The 22,869-nt window shown below is 35.6% G+C and overlaps 3 protein-coding genes across 5 annotated transcripts; 2 read left to right on the forward strand and 1 right to left on the reverse strand.

Annotated features, from left to right (window-relative positions):
* The first annotated feature begins 2,160 nt into the window (after window positions 1-2,160).
* LOC108989541 (TORTIFOLIA1-like protein 2) lies at window positions 2,161-10,642 on the forward strand. Of its 2 annotated transcripts, none has more exons than XM_018963176.2 (8): window positions 2,161-2,265; window positions 3,013-3,824; window positions 5,425-5,619; window positions 5,711-5,813; window positions 6,672-7,327; window positions 7,695-8,384; window positions 8,824-8,989; window positions 10,336-10,642. In XM_018963176.2, exons 2-8 carry the CDS (start codon window positions 3,174-3,176, stop codon window positions 10,347-10,349), a joined length of 2,475 nt encoding a protein of 824 aa, XP_018818721.1. In that variant the 5' UTR covers window positions 2,161-2,265; window positions 3,013-3,173; the 3' UTR covers window positions 10,350-10,642. The 2 variants fall into 2 exon arrangements, with proteins under 2 accessions (XP_018818721.1, XP_018818722.1); XM_018963177.2 differs by lacking the exon at window positions 2,161-2,265 and adding an exon at window positions 2,342-2,419.
* An 871-nt stretch (window positions 10,643-11,513) lies between these two features.
* Window positions 11,514-15,457, reverse strand: LOC108989542 (probable serine/threonine-protein kinase PBL17). 2 transcript variants are annotated; one of them, XM_018963179.2, is made up of 6 exons: window positions 14,992-15,457; window positions 14,209-14,477; window positions 13,682-13,817; window positions 13,425-13,561; window positions 12,946-13,069; window positions 11,514-12,257 (listed from the first exon to the last, which is right to left on the reverse strand). In XM_018963179.2, the coding sequence occupies exons 1-6, from the start codon at window positions 15,095-15,097 to the stop codon at window positions 11,740-11,742; spliced, it is 1,290 nt and encodes a 429-aa protein (XP_018818724.1). In that variant the 5' UTR covers window positions 15,098-15,457; the 3' UTR covers window positions 11,514-11,739. The 2 variants fall into 2 exon arrangements, with proteins under 2 accessions (XP_018818724.1, XP_018818723.1); XM_018963178.2 differs by having other exon boundaries at window positions 14,209-14,519; window positions 14,992-15,456.
* A 3,660-nt stretch (window positions 15,458-19,117) lies between these two features.
* LOC108989511 (beta-amyrin 28-monooxygenase-like) lies at window positions 19,118-21,434 on the forward strand. Its single transcript, XM_018963137.2, has 3 exons — window positions 19,118-20,156; window positions 20,343-20,530; window positions 20,871-21,434. The coding sequence occupies exons 1-3, from the start codon at window positions 19,190-19,192 to the stop codon at window positions 21,168-21,170; spliced, it is 1,455 nt and encodes a 484-aa protein (XP_018818682.1). The 5' UTR covers window positions 19,118-19,189; the 3' UTR covers window positions 21,171-21,434.
* Window positions 21,435-22,869: the final 1,435 nt, after the last annotated feature.

The following is a 22,869-nucleotide window of genomic DNA, read 5'->3' on the forward strand; positions in this document are numbered from 1 at the left end:
AGAAACAAAGTTCCAATAAAGGAAACCCATGGATCGTATTCTTCTCCAATCTGAGTTTTGCTCACGTCTCGAAGAATTCAAGGACATATTCAAAGAAATTTTGATTGTTAGTAGGAATTGATTAGTTGTCCAGTAACAACGATGACTAGTAGATAGTTTTCGATGAAAGAAAGATAACAAGCAAGTAATCAAATAAGAATCAATATTCATGATGCAAGCATAGTTGCATTAGGCTATTTGGCTCTTTCGTGACCTAATTAGAATTAGAAAGTCGGGACTTTCTAATTTTAAATATATAAAGACAAAATGTATAATCCAGTTTCGCACATATAATAATTAGTTCATACTAGTATGTTATTGAATTTAATTATATAAGTTCTAATTATATAACTATATTAGTATATATGATAAGTATATATATAAATATATATTTTTATAATATATGTACAATATCGAAGTTAGATTTAGAGTTGGAGTCAGATTTGGAGAGCAAAGTCGGAGTCAAAGTAAGAGGATAAAGTTGGATCGGATCAGATTAGATCAGAGTTGGTCTAACGACACATTTGATTCCAACTAAAAAATTAAAAAAAAAAATCATACTTCGATTCCATTTTTTTTAGAGCCGGAGCGGAGTCGAATTTTTGAATTTTTGCTTAGCCTTAATCTCTACTAGATACAACTAATTAAAATGAAGATAGATTAACTTAGCCATCTTATATTATGGACCTAGTATTTATCACGAGCACTCAAAAGAATTAGAGCATGAGACCTACATGCTTCCCTCTCCCCACCACCATCACTCAACCTGGGGTTTCTTATCACTCCTTTATTATTTACCCTTCTTGGTTAGATTTATTTAATTTAAGGGTTCCTCTTAACTGATAAATCATGGCACAAATGACAATACAATATAATATTTTTTTAGGAACTCTAGAGCATCGTAATTCTTCAATTCTCTTAAAACTTAGCATAAATGGAAGAAGTATGATTTGTCAGTTTGAAGGTGTATAAATAAAAAGAAATGCACGAGTTTTACTCATTCAAGAACTGCACGTAACATTATTCTAAATGAATTGCATATAAAATAGAAGTAACTCAACAAGGTTGCGTTTGGTTACAAGATTCAGCTGAGTTTAGTCTAATTTTAAGTCGATTCTAACATCTAAACATCCAACTCTTTGAATTACTAAACTTATCTAAATTAAAAACCTCCTTACACGCGGGATCTATAATTTTTTTTAACTTAATGCATCTTTATATGTGAGACCTATAATATTTTTTAACTTCTCATAAAAAATATTAAATGCATCTTAACATGCAAATATATTTTAAACTCAGTTTAAATAGGTTTCACATAACTTTATTTACTACTCAATTCATTACTATTTATAAAGAGCTCAGCTTAACTCAACATCTAAACGCAACTTAAATCTAATAACCCAATTTGTCAACACAACTTACCATTAGATGGTTCGATTACAACCTCGATGATTAAGTTAAAAGGAAAATTTATTGTTGCATGTTCTATAATTATATTTATACTTGGATCTCTAGCGAGAGTGACTTTAACGGATAATGCTACGTATAGTCGTGGAGTATACAAGTGCGTTACAGTCGTTTAGAAAAAAAAGTGAAGTATATTATTAAAAAAATAATTTTCTTTTTATGTGGGTACGGTATTTATTCATTTTTTTCAAAATAATTACGTGCCGCTTACACACTCACGACTGTAATTATAATTTCTCGACTCTATCTCTTACGTAATATAATATTTTTATTATTTTTTTCTATAATTTTCTAAAATTTAATAAAATAAATTAATTTAAACTATTTTATTATTATTTACAGAATTTTAAAATATTCTAAATATTCAAACGAAAGGTTTAGGATAGTAATTTTTTTTTTAAAAAGTTTATGATAGTAATTGATCCAAATACTATCTATTATCCCGTCAAAATTTAAAAGTTTTTGAAACTCTCTCGGGGCCAGGAAACGTAAAAAAAAAAAAACCGCATATAAAATCGAAGGTTGAGAACACCGTAAGTAAACCACGTGGCGATAATCCAACAGTACAATGGAAGTGGTCGTCACGTGATTACACGCTCCCCCAAATTCGAAACCCAGAAGAAAGCGCGAAAAAGAGCCTCTGCCTCAGTCTGTGTCTCCGTGAGCGAGTTTGAATGCTTAAAGGGGGAGTATTGTGTTGTCGCGAACTGTGTGTGTGTGTCTCTCTCTCTCTCTGTGGCATTGAGCTCTGCGGAAAAGGTACGGAGATTCGATCCTTGCCCATTAGTTTATTCATTATATTTTTGAAATTTTTTGTCTCCGAACTCTCGCTTTAATTTCATCGCTGAATCACAATCAGAACTGCAAATTCTATTTCATTTTCGTCTTATTTCCTTCTCTCTTTCACTCTCTGGTACGGTTGCTTCTGTTTATTTTCTATTTTCTTCTTCCATTTCCGGTTCTGTTTTGTTTTGCCGAGAAAACTGAGGGTAATGTGAACAAAATTAAGTGAAAATCTTTTTTTTTTTTCCTGTGGATTTATGAATGATTTGCGTTCTGCATTGTTTTATGCTTAGATTTCCCCCCTGTTTTTTGAATATCACCTCACGTATGGTCAGCATGAATTGGTTTAATGAAAATGCTTTTACTTTTCTTATCATTTCGTCGATCATCTGTATTTATTAGGAAAAGATAGAAAAAGGAGAGAAGAAGATTAAAAAGAAAGTGGAGATTTTTGAATTCAGTGAATCCTAATGCTTTTCCTACGTTCCTACTGATAAAAAAAAATGCTTTTGCTAAGTTCCCAATAACTCTAAGACCTTTTAGATCTCCAATTTACTATCTTCACTTCTGTTCTAGTTTTTTTTCCCTCGACAAAGTTACTTTATTTTGCTACATTTCTCACCGCTTAAACGGAGCGTTGATGTGAATGTATAATTTCTAGTTTGCGTTCCATGACCCCGCCCTGTTTTTTTTTTTTTGTGACAACATGGGGCTTTGATATAGGTGGAGTACAAAATGTTGGCCGTATTCTACAAATTGTTCCTAGTACCAAGGATTGATGGCTTAAGTCTAGCTTTCTCTGATATTTTGACCCGTCTACCATTGAAGTTTTGAAAGCACAATCTATGCATCTTTAGAGGTTTGGCCTCGATTTACATATCAAGATGAAGACACTGCAGCAACTGAAAGCGCGAGGACCCACTAGGGTGAATGTGCAACAGGTGATTTTTGAGCTAAAACATAAAGTGGTTCTTGCACTAAACAAGCTTGCAGATAGAGATACCTACCAGATAGGGGTTGAAGAGCTTGAGAAAACTGCTGAATGTTTAACCCCAGACAGAATTGCACCATTTCTGTCATGTATATTGGATACTGATTCGGAGCAAAAGAGTGCAGTGAGAAAGGAATGTATTCGACTGATGGGTACATTAGCAAGAGTTCATGAAGGTCTTGTTGGGCCGCATCTTGGTAAGATGGTTGCTAGCATTGTTAAGCGGCTCAAGGACCCAGACTCAGTTGTGAGGGATGCATGTGTGGAAACAGTAGGTGTATTGGCTTCGAAATTGAGCAATCGTGGGGGTGAGACTGATGGTGTCTTTGTTGTGTTAGTGAAACCGCTTTTTGAAGCTTTGGGTGAACAGAACAGGCAGGTTCAATCAGGTTCGGCATTGTGTTTGGCGAGGATCGTTGATAACACACATGATCCGCCCATCTCACTTTTGCAGAAGATGTTGACTCGGACCACAAAATTTCTAAAGAATCCACATTTTATGGCTAAACCAGCGGTGATTGAGTTGAATAGGAGTATTATTCAGGTCAGTTTGAACTCTTCCACATAAATTGATTTGCTTCTAATTTCAATTGATTTTTCTTTATGAATTATGATTTTGAACTATACTGGATTCAAAATTTTGTTACTATATCTTTGCCCAAGGCCATAAATTATATACTGATTTTTTAGGGCTAAAACTATTTCGTTCTTTGTTTAGGGTATGCTATGTGTGCGCCTATAGTACTTGCAATTGCCAAAAACAAGAGATGACATGAATGGTTGCTGACCATTCGGCAATAGAAGAAAACTATAAATTTGAATTACTACATTGACGAAAAAACTTGATGCAACAGTCAAATTTTTGTACTTGTGTATATGCATCTGTGAAATTCAATTTCCATAAATTTCTGCATTCCTTATCGTTATATACTTTTTACTTCTCTTATCAAGTTGTTAGTATCTTGGAGTTTTGGTTCTTTAAATATATGAATTCCAAGCTAGCTTATCATTTGGGCTGGTTTGGATAAAGAAATCATCTCATTTTATCATTACAACTTTTCTAAATTCTCACACAAAATATAATAAACAATTCAACCTTTTCAAATCCCAAAGTAATAATAATATTAAAAAATAATACTCTAACAATATTTTATTCAAGTCATCTAAAACCATCTCATCTCATCTCACTGTCCAAACGAGCTGTTATAATCTTTAATTATGTGGGCTGGTTCGCAGATATATTAACAAACATAATGCCCTGCCTATGAGTTTTTTTGGGGTTTGAGTTTTGACATGTTTGGGAAAGAGTGAGTTCCCATAGGTGAAGTTGGTATTGTGAAGGAGCTGGCCAGTCTGTTGTGCTGTGAAGTGGGTTCTTTACCTATGAATTTACATGTTATGCGTTTGGGTTGGCAGGTTGGAAGAAACTTTATTGTCTGCAGATGGTAGTCATACTCTTATCAAGAGTACACTCTCTAGCTCGCCCACTTATTTTCTATTGTTATTCACCATCCTGACTAATATATCAAACTGCATAGAGAAGTTCCAGCTGGAATTTTTATCGAGAAGAATGTGAGGGATTTATGTTTCACTTGTGAACTGAAATCAAGTTGGTACTCTACAATATGGTGGGCTGGGTTGTGAAAATTTATTACCTTCAAACCAAGCTATCCTGGGCAAATGGTTGTGAACTTGTGATGATGTGGTGACTAAGGAAATCATTTATGGAGACTCTAATTTGAGTAATATTTGAGGAAACTCGGATTTAGTGCCCTTCAGACTTAGTAAGGAGACCTTATGGGTGTGGTACTTGGCATAGCATAAATGCGGGTTGGGGAGAGGTTTCTAGGGTTCTGTATTGTTTCTCTGGCTGGAGATTGTAGAAGGGTGGGTCTGGCATGATATGTAGTATGGGGGACCTTGCAATTGAGGATTTCTTTCTTTGTTTGTATTTCAAATTTGTAGATAAAGAAGCTCTGGTGTATTTATCTGGCCTTTTAAGGGGTTGAAGTGATTGGGATACGTAATCCCAAATTTATCCATGATCTTTAGGATTGGTATTTAAAATTATATAATTTTATATCACTGGTTTTCTTTCCACTTTCTAATTAAAGAAAAATAAAACTTTGCAATTTCTTCTTCAGGTTGGCGGTGCTCCCACACAAAATATTCTATTAGGTGCAATGTCTGGCATCCAAGAAGCTCTTAAAAACAGTGATTGGACGACACGTAAAGCTGCGTCTGTAGCATTAGGGGACATTGCTGCAACTGGTGGATCCTTCTTGGGCTCCTTTAGGTCTTCCTCCATCCGCACTCTTGAATCTTGTCGTTTTGATAAGGTTTGTGTTTCTTGCAGTCTAACTCGGAGACGTTTCTCTTCTTACTAAGCGTTAACTGCATTTTAGATTGTACCATATGTGCTTCTTGCAGGTTAAACCTGTTAGGGATGCAGTTCTGCAGGCCCTGCAGTACTGGAGAGGTCTTCCAGGGCCAGATACTCCTGAACCCTCGGAGGCTGGATCTTCCATAAAAGGTTTAGTGGTTGATAACCATTGATTTGGCATGTTTGTCCAGATAGGTTTTATGTTTGGTGTTTCCTTTTTAAGGTCAGTCATATAGTTTTGGTTCATTGCATTGTTTTGCTCATAGGTTTTCTGAGTTTGTTCATGTTTTTTTAAGACATGAAAATTTGATTAAGAAGAATCAGAAAGTAAAAGCATCCTATCGGGACAAGTTAACGTATTTCGAGTACAGTATGGCCATAAGACTGAGCTTAGACAATTTAAGGCAGTAACTCAAGAAGTGAAAGTTCAGAATTAGGACAATTTATACATGCTATGCTTAAAATAAAATATGCACCTGAGGTCATTCATATGGATTGAGGAATTTGGACAATTAAACACAAGCACATATAAATGTGATGTTTGATATGTTTCATCTGATTTTTGATGATTGAGAAGGATTGAATAAGAGCTCGCAAAGATTGATGCATGATGGTTTTGCATCATCAAACATCACTTGAAGTGAGTACATGCTTTGCATTTGCCAAGGTTATGTTTTGTGTGCAACATGTCTCTTTATTAATGAATTGGTACACGTTCAAAGTGTACCCACTCATGTCAATGCATTCCTTTGCAATTTTGTTCAGGTTTCAATTATCTGAGTGAACTTGACCTTTATTCGGTTGGTCAGGCAAATCTTGTTCGCGAATTTTCTAGTCAATCCGTTGACAGAAGTGGAGACCTTTCATTTTATGCTCTTGCTGTACTCCATCACACTGAATCTTTCATTTGTTCAACCAAACAAGTTCTTGGAATTATGATGTGGGCATGTGTTTACATTCTCTCCTTGCTTCCTTTGATACCATATCTTCATCATATAATTTTTACAGAAAATTTCTATGGAGGTGACTACAGTGATATCACCAGCACCTGTGAATCTGGGTGGAAGGATGTCAACCTCAAGAAAACTGGTAGAAGCTCAAATAAAGGCACGATTCCTTTGTCTAGCAGAAAAGCAAGTCAAAATTATGTGGAAACTAAACTTCCTAAAGGAGATGATTGGCATATTGAAATTGCAGTTCCAAAAGTCCATAATGCTTCTTTAGCAGAATCTCATATCGAAGAATCAGAGGGTAGTTCTGTTACCAAGACATTAGAAAGAATGAGCACTGATGTTACAAACCCACAGGATATTGGGTATGAATATGTGCCAATGGATGACAAACAAGAGTGTTCTTCTGTGAGTAATCTTACTACTGATAACTTTGAGACCAAGTTTGTGACAGTTTCTCATGATTGTCTTGAGGAGGGTAGCTCAGTAAAGCCAATTCGAAGAACTCAGCGGTTTGCAGCTGAAGAAATTATTGACGAACCGATGTATTCATCAAAGATGCAAGATCGTAGAAGTCTCGATTCTACTGTTACAGAGTCTTGTTCTCAAACTGCCCATGGATGTTGCTCACAAATGGCAAATGAAATGGTTTGCATTCGAAAACAGCTTTTGGAGATTGAAAACAAACAGTCAAACCTAATGGATCTCTTACAGGTAAAATAGTGTAGGATTTAAATGTGGACCTTAACTGTTGGTTCAGAGCTCCTCAATGAGATATGAAGTGAACATTATTTACTTTGACCACTGTTCTATCCATAATGAGCATAAAATACAGACTTTTTACTTTTTGTAAAGCCCTCCAATTTGAATGTTCTTAATACGAACATGTACAATTAACTAAAAACAACTAGTTGATTTCTGGGATTCCTGAATCCTTGGTTTTTAGTTGTTCTTTTAATTTAAGAAGCCTCATATTCCATCTTTGATGCTTCTTGTCATACATGCCATTCTTTCATAATACCATTTAGCCATGAGCACAGGCAATTGTATAATTTGTCTTACGTATTAATCTCATTTGCAGGTGTTTACAACTGGCATAATGGATAGCTTGACCTCGATTCAATCAAGGGTGGTAGGTTTAGAACATGTCGTAGATAGACTTGCACAGGATCTTGTGCATGGAGGGAAATATTCTGATTTAGCAAGCTCCAAACTTGTGAAGCAGAGTCAAAGTGTGCATTCTCCCCGAATCTCTACTTGCACTCCACGGCCATCTGTTGATATTCACAATAGACAGCCTTCATTGTTGTCTGCAAAGAGTAATGATGTTCGGGAGGTAAGTGCAGTTGCTAGGTTCAGGTCGAAGGATATGTGGACAAATACTAAGGTAAAGATTGATGGAAATCCTAGAGGGAAAGACATGCAGAAATGTTCAGGTCAGGGAATGCAAAATGTTGGGTGTGGTCAAATAAAAAATGCTAATGCTATTTTTGCCTCAGGCTCTAGCGCAAATGTCAGGCAAAATGGTTTTGAAAGTCAGAATAACCTTTGGAAATGTGTGCAAGGTTTCCTATGTGAAGGGGATCTAGACTCTGCATATATGGAAGCTCTCTGTTCCCGTGATGAACTTATAATGGTTGAGCTACTTGATAGAACTGGTCCTGTTCTGGAAAGTCTGTCACCCAAGACTGTGAGTGATGTTCTCAGAACTTTGGCATCGTATCTCCTGGAACAAAGATGCATGAACTCCATTATCCCTTGGTTGCAGCAGGCAAGTTCTTATACACATTTATTAAGCATCTATTTAATAATGATGTGGTACTGGATATCTATACCATGTCATTTATGGGCTGAACTAAACTCCCCCACCAATTGTGCTGGGACCTGTAGCCATCAAAACGTGGTTTTAATAGCTTGCTTTCCCAGTTTCAATAGTTATACTCTAATTGGAGATTATGACGGCAACGTTTTCATTAGGGTTCATTAAGTACAAACCAAGCCCTTTGAGTGGTATTGTTTGCTCCAATGCACCATATAAATACAGCAATGAAAATCGATTGAGTTCTGATTGCACTAATGAAACTCCATGCATTATGATGCCACTTATTGCAGTTTTGAACATGTCTTTTGATCATTAATATAGTAAAATTATCAGGAAAAAACTAATGGGAGTAGTTTCTCGTCCTTGTTTTTTTTGTTTTTCATTTTAGGTTGTGGACTTGAGCATTATTCATGGACCGAGTTATCTTGTTCTTTCTACAAAAGCAAGGCGAGAATTCTTGTCTGCGATTCAGGAGGCTATGAACATGGAATTTTCTAATCCCGTGGAGAGAAGAACTGTAACTCAACTTGCAATGAAATTGCACCATATATGGGGTAAACTACTCTTAATGACTTGTACATCCACATTTGGCATAAAATTTACATTTGCTGATTTTTTCCAGTAGTAGGTAATTTATGTAAAAAAAACCATGTGGGGCGTAGAGGCATACCACCCTGAAAAACTAATCCTCTCCCTCTTTGAGAAAAAGAAATGGGCCAATGGCTGGTATTAACTATAATTCACTTTATATGAATTCATGATTGAATGTGCACCAACATAAGTTTCGTTGATTTAACCTTTGACTTTATATCTAGGCAAAATGGGGCATGGTTTTGTAGATATCATGGGATTTATTACCTGTTCCATTTTTCTCATTAGAATGTTTTACATTTTTTTGTTTTGCCTACTGACTTGAATTGCGAATTTAGTTTCTTTGCCCCGTGTTGTCCAAGTTTGCCAACCTAAAGATCTATTGAGTGATATTCATGCCAGGAATTTGACATCTTATTTTTTGCGTGCCTGTTTTTGTTGTGTAGGCTTAAATTATGAAGAAGATTTTACATAGAGAAATGATAAAACACCTACTACTTTACTATTTGTCTACAATCTTAGAATAAAATAATATTTTTTAAAATATATATTTTAATTTTGATTTTGATTTGATGTATTTAAATTATCAAAAAAATATTATTTTATTAATAAGTCGTAAATGAATGGTAGATAGGTTGTCATTGTATCATTGCTCTTTTACGTAATTGTGTTTGGAATACATAATAGCTGTGTAGTTGCTGTTTTCTTACTTTTATTCCTGAGAAAAACTTTTGATGTTTGTATTAACTTTGCCAAATTGAATACTGGAAAAGTTAACGAGGGTTTGCGGTATATTTGCCCTAATAATGTCCTTGCAGACAGTTAAGCCATTATTACATTCTCTGATGATTGAAACACCCTCAATTTGTTGCAACATTTTGCATTTTGGCTGTGACTAGACCGTGTGTTGCTTTTCAAGTACCTTCTCTGGCATTTCAGAAGTTTGTTTCCAATTACTATGGTACTATTTTAAGGTTTTCTCCCAAATGCAGCAGATGTTTTGTCCCCAGAGTTTTTCTTATATCCATTTTTCTAGTGAGAGGTTTAACCTGTTCCACTTTTGGAGTATAGTTAGTTTATTCTTCTTACAAAAGAAGCACGATCCGGTTTTGGATCATACCTTTGCACATTGAAAACAGACCTAACCATTATTCTTTATGGTTGATTTATATGATGTGAAATCTGCCTCTATATCCAGAAATGCACATTCCCCCTTGTTAAATGAATCCCGCTATACTCATGGCAGTGCACAATGCAAGAGTGATGTACTCCAAGGGAGTGACTAATGATGGAAATTCTGTTTCTGTAGGAAAATGCTCGTGATTGTTACATTGTCAAAAGCATTGTTACAATGTTGGAGGATATGCACAGATTCTGGGTAGGAAATCGTTGTCTATGTGCTGCAAAAGTAGTGAATTTTGTAGAATTGTGGCGAAGGAATGTAGTGTGGTTGTCCCAATCATGGTTCAAATGACTACTTTTCTGGAGCCAAAACATGCTTGTGTGCAATGCCATCATTCTGTAATGACAAATCATTTGTTATCAGTTATTACCTGTGTATTGGGCTGCGCCCCACTCTTTGATGAGATTAAATTAATGAGTAATTTTACGTATAATCATGGAGTGTGTAAGGGCCGTACAGTCGTTTTGAAAAAGAGTAAGATTCACTATTAAAAAAATTAATTGTAGATCTCGTATTTATTCATTTTTTTTTAAAGTGATTGTGTGGTATTTGCACACTCACGATTGCAATTATAATTTCTCTAAATTAATTATCAAAAAAGAAAATATGACGTGTGGGGTTTTAAAGTCAAACTCTGACCTGTATCTGTGATTAGCTTTTGTGCTTGATTATTTGGTGAGTTTCTTTCACCAAATAATTCTAATGGTGATTTCTGGCTTGTAGTGGAATAACAATATAAGCAAGGGAAGCCCTCCAAGATTGCTTTGAAGATTGAACTTTTCAATCTAATGTTCTAGCACCACCTAGGGATATGATCACCATCATAAAATAGACGTGCTGCCTGGCAGTGGTACATTGCCTTCATGTACTTAAAAGTGTTATAATTGGTTTCTTTTCTCTCTCCTTTTGTTTTTGTCCACTTCAATGGAAGAAACAACCGTGAAAATAAGACATGAGGAGTATCTTTGGCCTAGAATGGTAAGAAAAAAGCCTAACCTTTGAGAAGAACAAAGGAAAAAAAATGGGATAGTCATTTGAAATAGAAGACATTATAGGTGATTTACATTGGTTGTTCGGCTAGACGTGTGCTTTGCATTAATTGGACATTCAAATGAAGCCTAATACAAGAGCAGTGTCGAGCTAATTCCATCACTTTCTAGTGGGAGTTTGTTTGGATGTTCATCGGTCAGATAAATTTCATTATGGTAAAGGACCATTGTTGAACTGAGATGGGTAAAAAATAAAGAAAAAAGAACTGAGATGGATGGGTAAGGTATCATATAAAGAGGGCACGACTCTTGTAATCATCTCAGAACACCAAATGTATACATCAGTAATAATTTCAAAAGGGTTTGACTTTTCTCCCTGATAATACATGAACTAGAACAAGCAAGAACTCTACAGTTTCCTTAATGGGGATAGAATGATAAACTCAAAACACAAAATGGACACACCAGCTGCTATATCCTTTACAAGTTCAACTTTCATCCATATTTGGTGAAAGTTCAACTTCTGGAATAGGTTAATTTCTCATCGAAAATCTGGAGAAGGGCTATACAGAATACAATCCGTGGGAGGCTCGCTTTTGCTCCTCCCTTTTCCTGGTTTACTCCGCTGCACATTGTGCTCCCTCTCGCTGCTGGATGGGAGTCTCTTCTCTGACTTAGTGACAGGGGTATCCCTTGGAACCTTATAAAGGGTTAGACCACTGCCTCCACTTTGAAGTATTGCCTCAGGGTTTTCTGTTGACTGCAAATTTTCGAGGATGTCAACAACATTGCTCATGAGAGGCCTCCCTTTTGGGTTTTGGCTAAGGCATTGATATGCCAAATGGGCCACCTTCATTGCTGTTTTAACTGAGTACTGTCCCTCCATTCTAGGGTCTAAGATCCTGAAGAGCTTCTTATTATGGTTCAAGAGTGGGCGGGCCCACTCAACTAAGTTGTGCTCTCGGCTGGGTCTGCTCTTGTCCAATGCTGTTCTTCCAACGAGCAGCTCAAGCAGTACTACCCCAAATCCATAAACATCGCTTCGAGATGTTAAATGACCTAATTAAACAATTAAAAACTTAGCTCATTGAAGAAAATAGTTCCTATCATCAATCTATAATTCTTTAACATTGGCGAAAAATACTCTTTTTGCATCCTCTAACTATTTGATTAATAATGATCATATAATTGCCTTTTTTATATAGGTATAATGATCAAATATTTACTGCAAATAGGGTACCCACAGTATGTTTTATTTGAGAGGGGAGGCAATTGCTCAGAAAGTACGGAGATATTAATATCTTGATGTTTGGCTCTGTGAATAAACTTGAGGAAGCAAGGAAAAAATAAGGATAAAAAAGGAGAGAAAACAAGCCAAAAAGAAATATCAGAATCGCTTGAAACTTTTGCTTCTCACAGATCCTCTACAGTTTTTTACCCTCAAGGGAGCAAAACGTACATAAACACCAAGATACTTCTAACTCTTTCCTTCCAACTTAGCAATGAAAGAAATCAGAAGATTCAACTTGATTACAAACTGTAAGGGTCCAAAATTTTTTGCAATCTTCTAATGGCAGTAATTCAATTCAGTTACAACATGTGAGGACTCTAAAGTCATAACTAAAGTAAAACAAATCTTCATTAACTGGCAATGGTGACAAATTCAGAATCCTAAAACAAGATAGAAAAACTACTACGTGAGAAAATAATTCAGCAGTTTTCCCTTTAATAATAAAACATGACTCACCAGTCATTACATACTCAGGAGCAGCATATCCATAAGTACCCATCACTCGTGTTGAAACATGGGTTTGGTCTCCCATTGGCCCATCTTTCGCCAGGCCAAAATCTGAAAGCTTCGCATTAAAATCCTGCAGGTTTTTGTTTAAAACTTATTCATGAGTGTAAGCCAACCAAACTTCCCCAGGAAAAATAATTTGTTACGTATGTGCATGCACATGAATGCTTATCTTTGTTTGATAAGATAAACACTAGTTTTTATTTGCCCAAAAAAGAAAGAAGAAGAGAAAAACTTAATGACAAGTAAAGGATAACTTCAGTATGTGGCCCTTTCATCTTCTGTCTTCACTAGCGGAGTTAAATTGAATTTTCACCAAGCTCATGCTCAGGAGGTTAGTCTTCCTAATCTCCCAAGTTTCAATCAAGACAAGACGTGCATCATTTATATAAAAGAAATGTAAATTTATCAAAGAAAAGAATACTAACTGCATCCATCAAAATGTTTGACGTCTTGAAGTCACGGTAAATGACAGGTCTTTCTGCACCGTGAAGAAAAGCAAGTCCTTTTGCAGCATCTAATGCAATCTTCATCCTTCTTGACCAATTTAGAGTAGAGCCCACTCCTACCGCCAGAAACAAATAAAATGAGACAATAACTAACAAGTGCTCAGTTTTTCACATACATCTTTATATCAATTTATGCAGTAATTCTCAAGTCATTAAGTATTTCATTGGATACTTACTCCGAAAAAGATGTCTTTCCAGGTTTCCACTCACCATGTACTCATAAACTAACAGCCTGTGCTCATCCTCACAGCAGTACCCAATGAGCTTCAAGAGATTAGAGTGACGGAGCTGCCCTAAATAGTTAACTTCCGCCTGTGCAAAACAAACAAAGATATGATGAATACAAGCAATTAAATTATGATGGGGACCAAACTGTCATTTCCAAAATGTGAGGAGATCTCCACCCTTCTAAGCAATTCTGATTTAAAAAGCTTCCTTCAAAAGTTGAAATGACTTGCACCGCAGTTTAAAAACATTTTAATGGGGGATTAGCATTTGTTCTTTACACACTATCTTTTGCATACACAGAGATTGTATTCCCTTCTCGTTCATAGATACTTCTTCCATCTACTTTAAGTTTTGTTCAATGTAATTATTTTTATTTCTCTTTTCAAACAAAAATAATACACAATTCAAAATTTCCATGCAAAACCTTATGGTGAAAGGCAATAGATAAACTGAACGAATAAAGTAAGTCCAATACCAGCCATTCCCGGTCTCCTTGGAACCCTTCTCGATTAAGCTCCTTAATGGCTACTTCAACAGTCTTGTAACCTGGTCTCACATTCTCATCAATAACTCCTTTGTAAACAATACCAAACCCACCCTCTCCAATAATTAGGTCTGGACGGAAATGCTTTGTTGCCAATGTCATTTCCTCATATGTGAAGATGTCAACATTACTATATCCAGGACTTTTGCGGAGATCTTTGACATTTCTGGGAGCCTGGGGAGCGCTACTTGCACTATTTTCTGGCATATTCAGAGATTTAGCTGATTCATGTCTTACTTCCACTGAAATTTTACATGACAATGGAGTATTAAGCTTAACATTGAAAATTAGATCAATTAACAACTGTTTTTACTAGCTTACATCAACTTTTTCTTAAGGACAACAACACTAGCATGCAAGATTAATTGTATACACCTCTACTTCTGCTTCCCCAAGTATACATCAAGAATATACTAAAAAACTAATATTATAACTCAGTAATATTAAGGATAATTTAACCTAATGCAGGAAGTTTAGAGTGGATTCAAAACACCATGTATGATGTACCAAAAAAAACCCATTTTGACAGTCTCTCTCTCTCTCTTCCCCCACCAATTATTGCATTTATGGATCCCATAAAACAAAATTGCATTTAGATGGAAAGAAATAGATAGCCAATAATATAATAAAAATAAAAATATATCAAATCAAATTAGTTAGCCATACATGTCAAAAAGAAAACAGTTGTTGATTTGATAAACCAAGAAGGAATACCTTGATTCCTCTTAACAAAATGCAGTTGCTGACGTTCTTGCTTGTGCTGCTGCAGTCGTCGTTGTTGGTATAATTTTTGTTCTTCCATACTGTAACAATTCCCCATGAATCTCAACCCAAACCACCACTTTCACATTTCATCTTGCCGTTACAATTCTACGACACCCAAACTCCAACTCAAGATTCTTTCGGGTTATATCTTAAGAACATTGGAAATCTCAATGTGGGCTTCAATGTTTCCCCCACCAACGGGTCCGGACTCGATCTGGTGGGTCCAAACTCGAAATGGGTAACTGGGATTTCTGTGGCTTTCCCCGATTACGATTCAGGTCTCCAGGAAAAACTCAGTTTTGTCACGAAGAACAAGCCTTGAGACTTGAAAATGAAAGAAGACAAGGGAGAGAGAGAGCGTGTGCGTCCGTGCGCGTGAGGGACAGAGAGACAGGAAGAGAACGGAGAATATGATATGGTTTTGTTCCAATGGTTTGGAGGAATAGGCGCGGAAATCGCCAACCAAATCACTGCATCCAATCTGTTAGTTGGGCTACTCTTTTGGGCTTTCCATGCTTGCAACTGGATCCGAATTTTCTCCGGAGTTTCTCGTTGGGCTATTAAATTTCAATTTTCCGGTGATGGAAATTTTCTAAAACTATTAATTTTCATTCTTAACGTTCTTAATATTTTATTATTTTCAGTCATATTTTTTTAGGTAATATTTTTAAGTGATTATTTATTTAAGTGATGACAAATAAAACTCCTAAAAAAGTATTTCACATAGCAGCTGATGTGACTTAGGACGTCAAAATCAAAGACAAAGAAAGGATTCTTTTTAAGTTTAAATTAAAAAAATCTTAATATTTTAAGTGCAGTTGACAGCTATAACATTAATCAGCTATAAAATAATTTTAAAATTATTATTAAATAATGATAAATATAGTTGTGAGTATGTATGCAAAACCTCTCATACTTCATTTAAAAAAGGTGGGACTCGTTATTAAAAATTGAATATTTTCATGTGAATCTCAAATTTATCTATTTTTCTTAAAAGAGTACGTGAGTTTGCACACAAGGATTGTATAAATTATTTCCCAATTATTATTATTTCCCAATTATTATTATTCTTTATTTTTTGTTGTGAAATCCAAGTGGTGATATCGCTCATGAACAAACAGAAACTTGTTTTTGAGAGATATCATTATAAAAATTATTATTTATGATAAAAATAGATTCATTTTAATAAAAAATAATTGATCAGAAATAAATAATTTTTCTTGCCGTAGTTGTGCATGATTGTAAGCATTACCCTGCAAGTAATTGACCAAGGATTTTTCAAACCCTAATTTCTTTCTGTTTTGCGCTTATGTTTCAGGATTTATTTTTTTACTTTCTTGTTGTTTGGTTTTCTTTTCTTGTTTTTCTGTTTTTTTTTTAAGAGGCAAAGAGAGAGAGAGAAAGGGCTGAAATATTAATGCTGCTGCCTGCTATAGTATTTGCAAGAAAATATAAAACATGAAAAAAAAAGAGATAGGGAAGAGAAAATGATGGAGATAAAAGTTACATCTTTTTTATTCTCAAGATATAGATTTTTATTTATAATTTTAGATAAAAAATTATGATAAAACAACTATCTTATTTTAAAAGTTTAAATATATATAAAACATAAATTTAATTATTTATATTATATTTTTAATAGTAATAGGCTGTGATGCTGATGGTTTCACGTTGCTCTGATTGTGTTCTTACTTGTTTACTCCTATTTTCCCCTTTCAAACGGCTTTGTTGGTGTGTCTATATTGATGAAGTGTTGGTGCAGTTTTGACAAAACGTTTTTTAAATGTAAAGTCAAAGATGTGAGAGATCTCTGACCAGTATCACCAAGGAAAAAAGAAAAGGAAAAGTCTTTTTACAGGCCTTTCTGCGCGTCAAAGTGCACCGATCAGCTGACATAGAGTTTTTCTTTAATAAAACGGTTCATTTCAATTCACTTCTCCGTGTTTCTTCTCTCTCTCTCTCTCTCTCTTTCTCTCTCTCCATACTCTGATTTGAATGCCTTGATTGAAGAGAGGAGCTCGTATGCCATTGTTGGCGGTGAAGCTACCAAGAAGAACTAGTTTAGTTTTTCACTTTGTGCTTGTTGCAACTAAGACACTACCGAGAAGATCTAAGTGTCGGCTGATCTCCAATCCCAGCTCAAACTTCTCTCCAGCAGCTACTCAACCCAGTTGGTGCGAAGAAGACGGAAATGCTTTCCTTTCACGAGACAGAGGTCCCTATCTTGCAAAAGTTCCTCATTTTTTGTCAAATCTCGACTCTTAAAGCCCAGAAATCAAGCCCCAAGAGACCATAAAAGACCTCAGTATAATCCCCTCCCCAAGCTTACTGATCTGCTTGTCCTATTACAAATCCCTTCTCCAAGTAGACCATAAAAGACATGCAGTATAATTCCTGGAAGCATACCGATTTGAGAGAAAGAGTATGGCAGCGTTAACAGAACCTTGGGCCAGTTGTAAAACCAAAAGCAAAACCCAATATCGGTAATATCTTTCTTAAATAAATTTGTTTGAAAAAATATTTTTATGAATCCAACTTATGACTTGAATTTTTTTATTTTTTGCCTGGTTGGATGCAGTGTGGCTGAACCATGAATCATAGACAGACCCACCATGCTAGAGAAAAACTCTACTCGTCTGCCTCATCTTTCTCTCTGTCATCACGTTAAGTCAAATTGAGGTTGCGTTTGCACGTTGAAATGAGTTGAGTTGAGATAATAAAATATTATTAGAATATTATTTATTATTATTATTATTATTATTTTAAAATTTAAAAAAGTTGAATTGTTTATTATATTTTATGTTTAGATTTAAAAAAATTATAATGATAAATTGAGATGAATTGAGAAGAATTGTGATTCCAAACGAAGCCTCAGCTCAAGACCATGACCTCATCTGCTTGTTTATGAGGTAACATTTTTTACAGACGAAAGTGGGAATCGATGTCATCACGCTCAGTCAAGTTTTCATTTTTGTTTTCTTCATTTTTCCAAGATAAGTGTGTCAGTAGCTTTCTTTTTGTTTCTGTCAACTTTACTTGTATCGTGTTTTGCTCTTTTTTATTTTTATTTTTATATTGGGCGATCTCTACAGCCCCGCTGGAGTGTAGTATTATTTTACATGTGTTTTATTTAAATAATTTTTTATATAAAATTTTTAATATTTTAAAAAAATAAAATAAATTTAAAACATCATTAAGAAAATACTTTCTTAACTAGAAAGTAAAAAAAAATATATATTAAAAAATACTTTCTTAATAATATTATGATTTTTTTTAAAAATATTTAAAATAGTTATGCTACGGCCCCATTGGGAGTTCCTATTGGGCTTAACATATATTTTTTATGTGTATTTTTTTAATTTATTTTTTATATAAATTTTTTTTACACTTTAAAATATTTTTAAAAAGTAAAATAAATTTAAAATATCATTAAAAATTATTTCTTTAATCAGAAAGTAAAAAAAGTTCATTAAAAAATAATTTCTTAATCACGAAGTAGAATAAATAAGGAGAACTTTCTTTCATTTTAAGGCAGAGCTCATTTGACTAGAAACCCTTTGAAATTTCTGCCTACCTTCTCTCATATTTGTAAGTGCAAATATCCGCATTATCTTCTATCCTTGTGACATAAACTTGTTGATAATAAAGTTTATGTTTAAAATTATGTTTACGAATATTTTTTCTTTTACGATTACTTTATTTTGCATAGCATTTATGCATATGGTCGGTTTAACCATCTGTCTTTAATTGTGCATATTTATTCTCTGATTATTATCTTCTCTTTCCTTCTCTTCTTCTTCAGTCCCCTCTTCCTTCCGTTCTTTTGGTATCAGTAGGTCAATTATTTTGTCATTGTTTCCTAACTTATCATTTCATGATTAAGAAAATATTTTTTAATAATATTATAAGTTTTATTTTATTTTTTAAAAATATTTAAAATTATTAAAAATATTTACAAAAAAAATTAAAAAAATACAGAACTTCCAGCGGGAGTCTCGAGGCATCTAACATTTTCCTTTTATTTTTAATACAACTGACAACAACTTTAAAATATTAATCGGTACGGAGTCGGCGCACCAACCCGCTTCTACCTAGCAGAATTGAAAAGAAATGCTACACTCAAAGACAATTTTGTCGCAGCTCAACCATGGAAGTCTTCTCCATCTTCTCCTTCTTCATAGTCTCCCTCGTTTGTGCTGTTTCTCTGGTTTTTTATTCCTTCGCTTATAAAACGAAAGAAGATGTTCCTGGCACCAAACCAACACTCCCTCCGGGAAGTTTTGGCTGGCCGATTATGGGTGAAACCCTGCAATTCTTGGCTGCAATCCAACAAGGAGCAGCAGAAAGCTTTGTGTCAAAGAGAACAAGCAAGTACTCCTGCAAAGTATTCAAAACTTCCATTCTTGGGGAGAAGTTCATCGTATTTTCAGGCGCTGCAGCAAACAAATTCATCTTCTTCCATAACAGCAAGTCGTTGATACGGTGGCGCCCTCCCTCGGTTCAAAAGCTCTTCCCCTCCATTGCTTTTGTGCCCATTGAACATGATGCTGCAAAGGCCCGAAAGTTCATGTCTTTGTTCTTCAAATTCAATGAGACTCAGAAGTTGGTGACGTCAATCGACTCTATCTCAAGAACCCATTTGCAGAATCACTGGGAGAACAAAGATGAAGTTAAGGTTCATTCTATGGCACAACTCTACACGTTTACATTAGCTTGCCATTTGTTTTTGGGCATAAATGATAGTGAAAAAGTGTCCAAGTTTCTGTATCATTTCAATACACTAAATAGAGGAATTCTATCCCTACATTTGAACATACCGGGGACACCATTTTATCATGCAATTAAAGCTGCAGAAGCTCTTAGGAAAGAGATTTATTCGATTATCAAGGAGAGGAGGGAAGCATTAGCAAAGAATTTGGCCTCTCCAACACAGGACGTCCTGACGCAAATGATTGCTGTGCCCTGGGGAGAAGATGGGTTCATGACAGAGTTGGAGATTGCAGATAAGATCTTGGCATTTCTTATTGGAGGCCATGATACTACTACTGCTACTATCACTTTCGCTATGAAATATCTTGCAGAGATGCCTCACCACTACAATGAGGTTCTAAGAGGTATTTGATTAATTCGGTTTTGTTGTAATCTTTTAATCTTTCATGTAAGGATTGTCTCACTTTATTTATTTTACTTATTCTAGACATTGTTTTATTTTATTCATCACACATGAAATTTTATTTGTTATTAAATTCATGCCTATATCTATAACAAAATAGCTCCTTTAAACTTCTTTTGCTTGATAGAGCAAAGAGAGATAACCGAGCTAATGAAGCCAAGAGACGTGCTATGTTGGGATGACATCAAAAAAATGAGATACACTTGGAACTTTGTGAACGAGGTGATGAGGCATAGAACAATTATTCAAGGTTCTTTTAGAGAAGCCAAGACGGATATCATCTATAAAGGCTACCTCATTCCAAAGGGGTGGAAGGTATATTATCAGCTATTCTGATACCATGTTAAATTATCAAATTATCGGGTTTCCTTAGCGCACTCCCAATGAATTACGAGCAAACTGCATATGAATCTAAAATAGCAAATGCAAAATGCATCCTATTAGCTAGGTAAATTAGTAGCTTTTAGTTAACTATTGTTTTATACAACTACACGTAATTCATTGAGAATGCTCTTATTCCTTGGTGCTTATGTTGATAGTAATGTGAATTAGTCGCTTAAAACAATATTCTAACACCATGGTAAATTAATCTTATTCATTCGAACTAAAAAATTCTGATTTTATCAGTCCATTGAGGTTGTTTATTTCTTTTCAGATATATTGGAGCGTGGGTTCAACCCAAAAGAACTCTAAATACTTCTCAGAGCCAGAAAGGTTTAATCCTATTAGATTCGAACAAAATGGACCTTCTCCTTACACATATGTTCCCTTTGGGGCAGGACCTCTTATGTGCCCTGGAAAAGAGTATGCTAGAGTAACTATCCTTGTCTTTCTCCATCATGTAATGAAAATGTTCAAGTGGGAACCAATTCTTCCCAGTGAGAAAATAAAAGTAGAGTTGGTTCCCACCCCAGCAGAAGGGTTCCCAGTGAGCATTTCTCATATTTCCAAGTAGTTTCTCCTTCGTAAATTTCTTGGAATATATGGTGGCAAGTATGGGATGCTGTTACATGTTTACAGGGAGATTCGGATAGTCTCAAATTCAAACTTAACTCCAGCCAGAATATGCCAACAACTACTGATAACATGGGTATACTCTGTATCATGAATTTTTCTGCTGCAGTGTGAAATCTGTGTTGTGTAGGTGCTGGTAATGTGATGTTGCTAATTCCGTGCTATGTCTATATGCTCTTGTTTGGAATAAGATGATGACTTGTGTTATTTATAAGCATGGTGTATAATAAATCATTTACTGTAAGCCTTATTATATACTTCATAAAAAGAATCGAAGTGTCAATACTTTTTTACGTAAGTTGATGTCACAGCCCTCCAGTCAGCAGTGCAGTTGGCGTGTCAATAAAAATATTACAAAGAAAAATGATATTTGTTGTTTTAGGGTGTGTAAGTTCAGCATATTCTCTTTGAAAAAAGTAGATAAATTTGAAATCTACATGAAAAAACTATTTCTTTAATAATAGATTCTACTCTTTTTCAAAAGGAGTGTGCTGGACTTACATACCCTAAAAATGTATCTAACATTGCTAAATTAAAAATAGATTTATTTTAGAGTAACTAGATATAGTCTTAGGATGTGCAAGTCTTGCACACTTTCTTTTAAAAAAAAAGTTTTAAAAAAAGAATTTTCATTTAAATCTCAAATTTATTTACTTTTTATAAAATGAGTGCGTGAGACTAACATACCCTAAAACTAAGCCTGCAACCTGATCTGGCCGAAATTATTTTGGGTCCGACCCGACCCGGTAATAAGCCAGCCGAAAACGGCCATTGAAGTTCCTTTTTTATTTTTATTTTTTAGTTTTAGCAAATAGAAAAGAACCTTAATTTCTTTTTGTTTGTTTGTTTTTTTTCTATAGAATATAAAGGCAGTGCAGTTAGAACAACCTTAACATGGTTATTGTCTGCAATGACGTCACCGCCAATTTTAGGATTTCAATGAAGATGCAAACCCGGAACCAAAATCAAAAGGGAAGAAAAGAAAATAGAAAATAATGTGAATTCCAAAAAAAGCACTCAAATGATGATTGACCTTGGCCTACATGTTAAAATCCTTAGAAAAGTGGCATCGGGACAAGCCTCGACACTGCCATTGAAAGGCAAGGGCAGCACCATGGTCAGCCTACACGCATGACTTGGCCCGTGTCGTGACACGCACAGGGCGCCCAGCATGTAGGCTAGCGAAGTTAGTAACTGCGCGCCGCACAGTGCGCGGCCTGGCATGCGCATGCCCAGGCGCACAGCCCTGCACTGTGCACGCGCCCACACTTAGCCCTGCGTGTGCGCCTGCGCACAGCCACGCGCAAGCTCTTGAGCGCACGGCCCCTGCATGTGCCCCATGCCGCACGCCAATGAGGTTAGTGGCATGCCTTTGCAGGCATGCCATCTAGCGCACGACTCCAGCCCGTGCCTTGCAGGCTAGGCCAGTGGCATGCCCATCAAGCATGCCATCCAGCCCAACGCCTAGGCCACTAGCCTGGGCCATGCAGCACGCACACATGGCTCACCATCAGCAGGCCTTGCATGGCACCAGGCCATGACCATCAGCAGGCCCGTGCATGGCACCATGCCATGCCTATCAGCAAGCCATGTTGTGCCATCTAGCCATGGACCAATCCGAAGACCACCATGCACCATTC

Source organism: Juglans regia, chromosome 6, assembly GCF_001411555.2.
Source record: "Juglans regia cultivar Chandler chromosome 6, Walnut 2.0, whole genome shotgun sequence".
Classification (NCBI taxonomy): domain Eukaryota; kingdom Viridiplantae; phylum Streptophyta; class Magnoliopsida; order Fagales; family Juglandaceae; genus Juglans; species Juglans regia.

What these genes read in the sequence shown, in the direction of transcription:
- LOC108989541 (XM_018963176.2), top strand. Translation starts at nt 3,174, where the DNA reads ATGAAGACACTGCAGCAACTGAAAGCGCGAGGACCCACTAGGGTGAAT. An exon ending in AATCTTGTCGTTTTGATAAG is followed by an intron (nt 5,620 to 5,710) that starts GTTTGTGTTTCT and finishes TGCTTCTTGCAG; the next exon opens with GTTAAACCTGTTAGGGATGC. An exon ending in TTATCCCTTGGTTGCAGCAG is followed by an intron (nt 8,385 to 8,823) that starts GCAAGTTCTTAT and finishes TTTTCATTTTAG; the next exon opens with GTTGTGGACTTGAGCATTAT.
- LOC108989542 (XM_018963178.2), bottom strand. Translation starts at nt 15,097, where the DNA reads ATGGGGAATTGTTACAGTATGGAAGAACAAAAATTATACCAACAACGA. An exon ending in CAAACATTTTGATGGATGCA is followed by an intron (nt 13,070 to 13,424) that starts GTTAGTATTCTT and finishes AAAAACCTGCAG; the next exon opens with GATTTTAATGCGAAGCTTTC. An exon ending in TCCTGAGTATGTAATGACTG is followed by an intron (nt 12,258 to 12,945) that starts GTGAGTCATGTT and finishes TTGTTTAATTAG; the next exon opens with GTCATTTAACATCTCGAAGC.
- LOC108989511 (XM_018963137.2), top strand. Translation starts at nt 19,190, where the DNA reads ATGGAAGTCTTCTCCATCTTCTCCTTCTTCATAGTCTCCCTCGTTTGT. An exon ending in CTACAATGAGGTTCTAAGAG is followed by an intron (nt 20,157 to 20,342) that starts GTATTTGATTAA and finishes TTTGCTTGATAG; the next exon opens with AGCAAAGAGAGATAACCGAG. An exon ending in TCATTCCAAAGGGGTGGAAG is followed by an intron (nt 20,531 to 20,870) that starts GTATATTATCAG and finishes ATTTCTTTTCAG; the next exon opens with ATATATTGGAGCGTGGGTTC.